Source organism: Camarhynchus parvulus, chromosome 9 (genome assembly GCF_901933205.1).
Source record: "Camarhynchus parvulus chromosome 9, STF_HiC, whole genome shotgun sequence".
In the NCBI taxonomy this organism is placed as follows: domain Eukaryota; kingdom Metazoa; phylum Chordata; class Aves; order Passeriformes; family Thraupidae; genus Camarhynchus; species Camarhynchus parvulus.
The window spans coordinates 8769831-8779970 of NC_044579.1; the positions used below are offsets into that span (position 1 = coordinate 8769831).

General features: G+C 41.8%; 1 protein-coding gene across 1 annotated transcript; it reads left to right on the top strand.

Moving 5' to 3' along the window:
• Positions 1-248: 248 nt before the first annotated feature.
• LOC115906763 (cytochrome P450 2J6-like) lies at positions 249-9561 on the top strand. Its single transcript, XM_030954212.1, has 9 exons — positions 249-555; positions 1877-2039; positions 3177-3326; positions 4363-4523; positions 5524-5700; positions 7195-7336; positions 7532-7719; positions 8139-8280; positions 9365-9561. Exons 1-9 carry the CDS (start codon positions 385-387, stop codon positions 9541-9543), a joined length of 1473 nt encoding a protein of 490 aa, XP_030810072.1. The 5' UTR covers positions 249-384; the 3' UTR covers positions 9544-9561.
• The last annotated feature ends 579 nt before the right edge of the window (positions 9562-10140 follow it).

Below are 10140 nucleotides of genomic sequence, written 5' to 3' on the forward strand. Positions count from 1 at the left end.
GATGAAACTCATGTGAGCAAGGGCTCTCACCTGGTGTCACTCCAGCACAGACCTCCCAACAGACACCAGCAGTTCCCTGACACAAGGTTCAGGAAAAGTACCTTGAGTACAAGTGATCCCTCATTCCAATACTGAGGTTTGCTGAAAGCAGAGAGATGTGCTTTTGATCAGGGCTCAGTTTGATACATCTCAGTATGGCAAATAGATGGGGTGCAGGAAAAGGGCAGGCATTGATGAAGAGGGAGGGACAGAGGGAGGGAAAAGGATCTGAGACTTTGTAGAACTCAGTCTGCAGACAAAACTGGTGGAACAAGAGGCACGATTACTTTTTCCCAGCTCCACTACCTCCTTTTTGATAGAGACAGCTGGCAAATTAGCTTAGAAATGCTAACTATAACTCAAGGTTTTATAGTCCTGATCATTTTTTTGTTCATTGTTGAGTTTTTCAGGCTGCAAAAAGCTTGCAAGCAATTCCCTCCTGGACCAACTCCTCTCCCATTGCTTGGAAACTTGGTACACTTGAACTTTCAGTTTCATCGGGATCTTCTGATGGAGGTATTTCTTTTAATATGCTCTTAATCAGTTATTTTTAGCCATGACTTTAAAAATTGTGATTAATTGAAGGTTTTAAGTCTGTGAAAGTTACAGACAAAGTGTGGATATATAAAGAGCAATTGATTCCTACATTTGAGTCACCATATGTGGAATATGTCTTCATAAGAAAGTTAATGCCCTTAAGAATCAAGTTAACTTGGGGACAAAGTTTATGACTTGTTATTAAAGTTGGAGAATACCAATAATCTAAAAGATGCTTCTGCAATGCTAAGTGTGAAGCTGTATTCACTATAGTGATAGCTATATCTGCTATCCCTACATGATACTTTTTAAAATTCTCACTGGCATTGCCTAATTTGATCACAAAATGGGTAATACAGTGCATGCATGCTTGTAGTACAGGAGGGGCATTTACTCTCCATCTTCCTACAGCTCCTGAAAACTGTTTGTTGCTAGTGGCAGCTGCAGTCATTCCTCTAATGGTTTGCAGGCGACCTCTAGTTCAGGTGGATGCCTGAGAGCACACGTGGGCCAATGAGTGCAGAGCAGACTCAGGCTGTGACGCTCCAGCAGGGAGAGGAGACCCACAATCTAAATAAATATGAGGAAAAGCAAGTGTCTGGTGTGATCAACTGGATGGAATTTTCATGGCACCTTAGACACTGTCTGCTACCTTTTCTGTATCATTGTGGGTGTGCTGGAGCAGGGTCCATACTTGTACAAAGCTTTTTCTCATGATGATTGGAGTTCCTCTGCCATACACCCATCCCTGCTTGGATACCTCTGCTGTGTCCAATGGTAAGTGCTCTCCTCAGTACTGTGAGGAAACCCTAGACTCAAATGCAGCCCACTGGCGCTTCCTGGCTGTTGGTTAATTTCTGTGTCCATGTCCTCTCCTGGAGCACACAGATGGTGCAGGCTTTATCAGTTTATTTCATTTTGCAAAGGCAGGACTTGCTGGAGGCACAGAGCCCCAGGGTGGTGCAGAGTGTGGCTGTTCAATTTACAAGGCACAAAATGTTGGGGTTGGAGGTGATGCAACATAAAGTACAGCAACATAAAAGTACAAAGTTTTCTTTCTTTTGCTGCAGAGTTGCTGCAGAATGTGCTTTGAAAAGAAAATAACTTCCCCCTGGGGTAAATAAAATTGACTGCCGAAAGCCTTGTTATCAGCAAAACAACTGCTTCTAACTACAATTATTTGCATGGGGATGATGTTTTCAGCACAAAACTGTCCACTGGGCTGGTGAATAGCAGGTGCAGTTTGAGATCTATAATGGGGATTCATCTGTTCTTTTTCTGACACCTTTTCCACTTACAGCTGGCAAAAACTCATGGTAACATGTACACTCTGTGGTTTGGGTGGGTCCCAGTGGTTATGCTGAATGGATTTCAAGCAGTGAAGGATGGCATGACCACACACCCTGAAGATGTTTCTGGCAGGCTGGTGTCCCCTTTCTTCAGAGCATTGGCCAAAGGAAAAGGTGAGATTTTCCTGCCATTAATAGTGTAAAGGAATGTTGAATTGAAAACTATTCTGTCTTGTTAGACTCTGCCCTCCCATTCAGAATGATCTTCTATCAGATGCTGTTCAAGTCCTCCACTGGCTTTTTGAGAATATCTTACTGTTTGCCATGGTGCCTTTTGCACTGAGCTTTCCCTAGCCTAGGAAACACTCCAGGTTGTTTCTATGTGACCTTCTTGCTGTATTCAAGGTGTTTGTATGTGATCCAATCCACAGCCCAGCAATCTTGCCCTAATCACAGACTAATCCATTGTGGTACACATGATTTTGCTGTACAGCACATGAATGCAATGCTTGTTTGGTAACTGCATACGTTATGGTTGCCAAACACTTTCCATCATGAGCAAGAGACTTACAAATCCCTACTTCAGAATTCACATTTCTGTACTTGCAGACACCCCCAAATATTTTGTGAATACTTTTTGTTTGTGAGAGTGCCTGCAACACAGGAAAACCCACTTCTTCTTATGGTATTCCAGCAGTTCACAGTATTTTTTTCCTGTCCCTGCAGTTGCTAGATCAAAGCAGACACAGATTGTTTAAAGCTGGTTGAAGCCTCACCTCCACAGAAGCTGTTCAGGGCTCTTCAGGTGGCCAGGAGTGCAATCTGACAATTAAAGGAGTGTTATCTCTTCCAGGGTAGAAACAGAGCCCAAATGTCACTTATCTTTCACCTTCATCACCTCAACCTACAATTACCACATTAATTGATCTATATCTCCATAAACATACCCTGCCCTGAACTCTACTCTGTAGAAATTCATTGAGTTATTCTTGTCTTGAGAATGATTACTTGAGTATGGCTAAAGCAGATTTCATAAAAAGGCATCTTAAGGTGTTTCAGAGTTTTTTAAGATATCAAGAAATGGCACAGTCAGAAAATCTTTAGACTGCTCTTTTCAATGATTAACTATGTTCAATGTTAAGAACATGTGGTCTAGTTATAGTTTGGATGTTTGGCTTGATTTTTTGTTACCAATAATTTCAACTAAAGATACTTGTATTCCCTGATTTATTGCATGTATTTTATAATATATATTTAAATGAATGGTTCCATGTCTGTGGCAAATACTGACATGCCAGGGAACACCCTCAGGTATTATACTTGCAAGTGGTCGCTCCTGGAAGCAGCAGAGGCGTTTTGGAATAATGACTCTACGCAATTTGGGAATGGGGAAAAAAGGCCTGGAGCATCGAGTGCAAGAGGAGGCCTCTCACCTGGTGGAGTTTTTTGGGAACCTCAAAGGTATTTTACCTGCGAAGAAATCAGTCTGGATATGGATCCATATCTTCAGTATGCAAACTTACCTACCCCTTCTAGGGGATGTATCCAAACTTACCAAAGCACGAGAGCAGATAGAGCCTAGAGTCACAAGTATTTCCTTCTTATATAGCTCTTCATGCATCTAGTGAAGCCGGAAACTTCTGAAATTCCACCTGCATGGGTGGATAATTTGTCTGTGATTATATTGTGCAATGACATAATGCTGCTGAACTGCACAGCCAAGCCATTCTCAGGCTGCCTGCCATGGGTATCTGAACAGTATTGCAGAGCTTAGTAATTTCCTTAAATTTCAATGACATTGGGTGCCCTGCATATTTTAATGTCTATCTGGCTAAGTAACTACTGGCAAGAGAAACAAAGTAGGAGGTGAGAGGGAACTTCAGTGGATTATTACATTAATCCTACAGTCCATTACAGGATGATTTCTATCTAAATCACTTTTTATGAATATCTGTTTCATAGCTTTAGAAAAAATCATCAGACACAGATATGATTTACTGCTCACAGCTGAGACTGTAATAGTTTCGTAGTATTTACTTTGCAATTCCTGTCTATCTGTCTTCTTAAACCTTCCTACATTCCTCCAGGTTTTCCTTGTAATTATTTTTTTACATTTTTGAACATGTCTGTCACTGAGTTCCCTAACTTCATCTCCAGTGGCACAACTTCCTTCTCACATTCTCTCCTCACAGCTGAGGACAGCAGATTTGATATGATACCCTAGAACTGATCTTAGCTGTACAACATTATTTCACAGGAAGGGCTGTGAAATTGTTTTAGAGCTAAGAGTTTAGAGGAAACAGTTTAACAGTGTTCTTTATTTTAAGACTATGTTTTATTTTCCTTAATTTGTGTTAGTGCCACATCTCTGTCCTCATTCACACCCCAGCAGGATAAAGAGAACATTTTATTAAATCTTTAATAACATCAAGTCCTATCAGTATAAGGATCACCTGAAAAAAACACTGAGAGTGAATTCCAATTACTGTGTTTGCAGGAAGACCTGTGGATCCTTCTTTCCCTCTTTTCCATTCAATTTCTAATGTAATTTGTGCTGTGGTTTTTGGATATCACTTCTCTGATGAGGACAAAACCTTCCATGAACTGATCCATGCTACAGAGAAAATATTCAAGTTTGCAGGCAGCTTTGTTCATCAGGTGAGTAAATCATATGCTGGGGTTTTTTTTCTGAAATAGGTAGAAAGTAAAAGCACAGATACAAAAATGTGTCTTCACTAAATACAGAGCAACAGGCAAATGTTGGCTGGGAGCTCAGAAGTGGCCTTGGAGACTAATGAAAAAGGCAAACAGGATCTTAGGGTATTTCCACCACTATTTTCCTTTTAGATGCAGTGAAGTGTTACAGCAGGTTCTGAGGTGTAATCATCTGTGAGACATATTTTAGGGTCTTGGACATCTTTTGTTGTGATTCTGAAGGGAAACAAAGGTGGAGAAGTGGTAATGAAGTAACCTACAACCTGTCACTTAAAATTAGAGAGACTTTGCTTGTTGGGTCTGAAAGAGCAAGGAGAGGAGATAGAACTGCTCTTTGCTGGGCAGGGTGGAATGGCAGATGCTGCACAGACAGAATTATTCAAGGCAGAGGACAGGACTTAGAGCTAACAAATGTGTGTGTAAATACATGCAGCAGGCTGAGGATGAAATATTGTTAACCATGAGAACAATTATTGCTCCTTAGCAGTCATGAAGCCCCTGACTAGGAAAACTAGGCCCTTAGAGTGACACCCAGACCATAATTGCTTTTATGGGCTCAAAAAATTCCAGCAGTTACTTGAGGCTGCAGACATGCTAATCTTAGCAGCCCCACAGTATCCAGAAAGGATGTCCTTACATTTTGAGTGTGTGGGAGCTGGGGTCTCCAGCTGTGCAGGAGTGAGGTCATATAGTGATCAGCATTAGCCAAGTAAACTTAGAGGCATGAGCACAGTGCTGTCAGAATTGCCTTGATCCCTGGAATTGTGTCAAATTTCTATTAAAGCTTTCCCATATGACAGCAAAAATCTGTCCAAAGCAATGCTAATTTGTTTATTCCACTATCAATATTTCTGGGCAGGACAATTCAGCCTTTTGGTGTGTCTAAAAGCAGCTTTGTCAGTGACAGAGAATCCATGGTACCTCTTGTGTGTCCCTCCTGCAGATGTACGAAATCCTGCCCTGGCTGCTGTGTCGCCTCCCTGGGCCTCATAAGAAGGTGCTGGCTTCCTATGATGTCCTGAGTTCTTTTGCAAGGAAGGAGATCAGAAGACATGTAGAGAGAGGGATACCAGCTGAACCACAGGATTTCATTGACTTTTACTTGGCTGAGATTGAGAAAGTAAGCGCTCATTCTGGCTGATCATCCTGTTATGAAGTATAAGGTCAAACAGACCATTAAATCACTCAGTGTGACCCTTCCACCATAGCTTCTTACATTTCACAAGCTTCTTAACATGAATACAATATCTTGGCACTTACTAACTCACAGGTCTCAGAAAGGCATCCAGTTTTGTATTTTGGTAAGATGAATGAATTACCAGCAAGTAGGATAGGGGGTGAACCCATGAGTTCTTATCTGCTTTCCATAAATATCCATGAGTATACTTCAATCCTGTAATAAACAAGAGACAGTTTATTCCTCTAGGTACATAACTTTGGTAGACCACCTCATCTTCTAGAGCAAGGCTCATGTCTACAGTGAGATTGAATACACATGCACAAATCACTGCCCTGAAATAGCCGGCATGCTTCTTTGGGATCCAGTGTGTGTGCTCCAACACTGGCTGTCCTTGTGCCACATAACTGTCTGGTTTCTCCCTTGGCAGGCAATCATTAATCCTGTGTTACCTCTAATTTCGCCGCTGTTTGGGGCATGGCTGGCTTGGCCCCTATATTCAAACTGGACAGCCTAGAAAACAATTTCACAAACAATGCCATAATCAGCATTAATCTTCTCCCCTGCCCAGGCTATTATTTTCCATAGTAGGAAGTGACTGAGCCAGAGAAGTTCTGCCAAGAGCACTTTGGTTTCCACTTCAAACTTTTCAGGAGGTAAAAGAAGCATCTTTTTCCTAGGGTAGATGAAGTTTATGTAGTTTCTACCTCTGATCATAAGCTTTCAGCTAGTCAGGCTGCTGTGTCCTCACAGTGTTGGCTCATGGGCTCTGAAAGGAGCTGGTACAACATCTTACACTTAGTATCTGAGTGAGTATGATAAGATTTACTAAAATAAGCATCTTAGAGGCAAAGATGCATCTTTCTCTCGTGTCAATGGTGAAATTTATTGCCATCTGTTTGTTTGAAAATGTTTTTGCCTAATGTATTTTCTCTAGTTGTGTTTTTATTTTACTTCTTTATTGTTTAGAAGGAAATACATGGGTACCTCTTACCTATCAGTTCACATTTATCCTGAACTGAGAAGAGAAATTAATCTCAAAATGATCTGTTGAAATCCTTTTATTCAGATATGTTTTCCTTTGGCATTTGCTGGCACCATCAGATACCAAGGCCAAGGAGTGACATGTTGTAAGGCACTTGCTTAAAAGTGCTCTTAGGCCAACCGCAAACTTGCTTTGAAGTATTTGTGATTAGGCCATCAAGCACAGAATTGCTTTTTTGTGATGAAAGAATAATCCACCTCATGAAAGACAGCAATGCAGACTTATTGTGCCTATTTGGGAAACTACTAAACTCTTAGTATGCATCAAAAATTGTAATTTTGACTATTTTTGGTGCACTTGCCAGCTGTGGAAGTCTCACAGTTCTCACACAGAGGGCATACAGGATAACAAAATTTTCATGCTTTAACTTCAACTTTTATCATCATCTACAGTCTAAAGAGGGGGCCAAGCCCAAGTATGATGAAGAGAATTTGGTATATGTCATAAATGATCTTTTCCTTGGTGGATCAGAGACTTCAAGCACTACATTGTACTGGGGACTGCTCTATATGGTGGTGAATCCAGACATCCAAGGTGAGAATGGTGGGGTTTTCCTGTTTATTTCTATTATCCTATACTAAACTCAGGCATTAAATAATACTAGATCACAGGGTATGAACCTAATATACGATGTTGAAATAATACATTTTTCTGTTGCTCTAAGAAAAGCGACCAGCTAAAGTATTTTATGCATTTTTCTGCTCTGAAATGGTGACTATTTCTCCACAGAGAAAGTGCAGAAGGAGCTGGATGCTGTTCTGGGTCCTTCCCAGTTAATTTGTTATGAGGATCGGAGAAAACTGCCCTACACAAACGCTGTGGTTCATGAGATCCAGCGCTTCAGCAACATCGTCTTTGTTGGTGTCCCCAGATTGTGTGTGAGGAACACAACTCTGCTGGGATTCCCTGTCAAAAAGGTACAGAAACACTTTCAGCTTCTGCTTTTTCTTCAGCAGAGAGGCATTTCAGTTTTGTAACCAGCTTTCCATCTATAAACTACTCTCCATTAAACTCAGGAATGTGGTGCCTGGGGAAGAGTTACTATCTGTGGCACCAGGAATGAAAGAAGTCTCTTACTTGGCATGAAGGTGCTCACACAGCTGATAAGGCCTCTGCCAGGGAAGCCTCAAATTCTTGCCCATCACAACAGCAGAAACCAGCCCAGCTTGGCAGGGGATGGACTAAGAGGAGAAACTGGTTTGCCAAAGCACTGGTTAAAACATCCCTGCCCAGCTTGGCACTCGCCCAAATGCCACCAAGCAACAGTTTTATCCATCAGGCTTAAACTGAGAGGTGACAGGCACTAGGAACTGAAGCAACAGTTTCTTCTTTGCAGGGCACCATTGTTATACCAAATATAGCATCGGTGCTGTATGACCCTGAGCAGTGGGAGACACCTCGGCAGTTCAACCCTGGCCATTTTCTGGATAAAGAAGGAAACTTTGTACCTCGAGAAGCTTTCTTACCATTCTCAGCAGGTAAATGCATTGACAGTTTGAACCGACCCGGCAGATGAGATGATGGATAAAGTATGAGATCATGGTATTTCCTCAGATAACATCTTCTATCTCTGCTGTTTGCTGCTTTTAAAGAACGCTCCTGGCTTGTTTCTGCCAAAGGAGAGGCTTCTGTGCTGTCAACCCCAAACTGTTCATAGGACACTGGTGGGAATCCCATTCAAACTCTCGAACCTCTCGGGCTGGCTGCATGCTGCAATCAAGTTTTGTCTGTAGTATTCTTTACACCTAGCCATTTTCCTGAGAAGTAATTTGTCCTGTGTGTACTGGAATTATTTAATCCCTTTTAAAGAAACAAGCTGAAAGAAAAGCAGAAGCCATCCCGATAAACACAGGATTAAGTTCTTGTTTACAGAACTGAAAATCCAGTTGCAAAAGAAGGAAACAAGGTAACAATGCACAGGCAGTAATCATACTAGCAGTGAAGCTGCTGCTGACAGTTTTTAATTTGTTGATGGTCACTTAAATGTCCACACAGAAGTGGTTTCTTAATTCAAATAGCTTTTCCTTTCCTTATATTTGTTTGCTGTCTGTAAATGTGTATGTAATATTCACCTTTTCTGCTCACAGCATTGGTGCCAAGGAATGGGAATCCTGGGAAGTGAACAGTAGGCCACATGCTTTGCCTATTAAGTGACCAAGCCTCTGTTCAACTGCAAATGCCACTACTAAGTAATTTTGCTCTGCTGATGTTCACTCACTAAAGCATGTGCAAACAGCTGGTAGATTTTTTTGTGTATGGTCCTGAAGTTCAACATCTTCTGTAAAAGCAAAATAGTTTGTTTTTTTTTCTGTCAGGTCAGAAAGAAATTATGTTGGCACCTCATGGGTTTTCATTGACATTTTAATTTTGTGTCTCCTAACCTGGAACATTGGATGGGATCTTTTTGAAAGAGAATTCACATAGTTTTAGTTCTGTGGCTTTCATGTTGCTCTCCTTGAACAAAAAACAAAACCCACCTCTGCTTTCAACGGGAATGAACTGAGTGATTATGAAACTGAAAAATTCCTAGACACTCACTGTCCTTTCCTGTTCCCTCTGCAGGGCACCGGGTGTGTTTGGGGGAGCACCTGGCCAGGACCGAGCTGTTCATTTTCTTTGCCAGCCTGCTGCGGGCGTTCACCTTCTGCCTCCCCGAGGGAGTGACCCAGGTCAGCACGGAGCCCGTCATGGGGGGCACTCTGCAGCCCCACCCCTACAGGCTCTGTGCCATCCCACGCTAGGCTGCAGCAGCCACAGGCTGGCAGGAGACTCCCACTTTTACCTCTGCCATCTGTAATAATACGGTTTAGGTTTTGAAATCAGGTTGCAGGTGTCTGTTCCAGGGAAATATGTGCAACTGGGTGTGTTACTTTTTAAACCACTGTGATTGCTTCACCTAAAAGTGAAGCAGTTCTTCGTGTCACAGAACTGCACAAGGGCTGCATTGTTTTATATTTGCAGGATAGCGGGAGTGTGTGAATCCAGAAAGCCTAAAATATTTAATTTTGATGGATATGAAAGAGCCGCCTAACATTGTATGGTGCTCAGCTCTGCTAAGTTGTGGTACAGGAAAGCACTGGCCAATTGTCTGTCACCCAGATCCTCTGCTGATGTTTTTCTTGTGCTTTTCTTTCTCTTTCATGATGGGCCTCTCCTGGGTAGGAATATTAGTGCCACAGCCATAAGCAGGACAAATGCCAAACTCCAGGGAAGCTATTTACCCTGGCAAAAGGAAAAATCAGATACTGGAGACAAAGACAGCCTTGTGTACAAGTTGGTAGATTCTGCATCCATCCAGAAATTAAAAGCAAGGGTTGATTTTTTTTTCACTTTTGTTC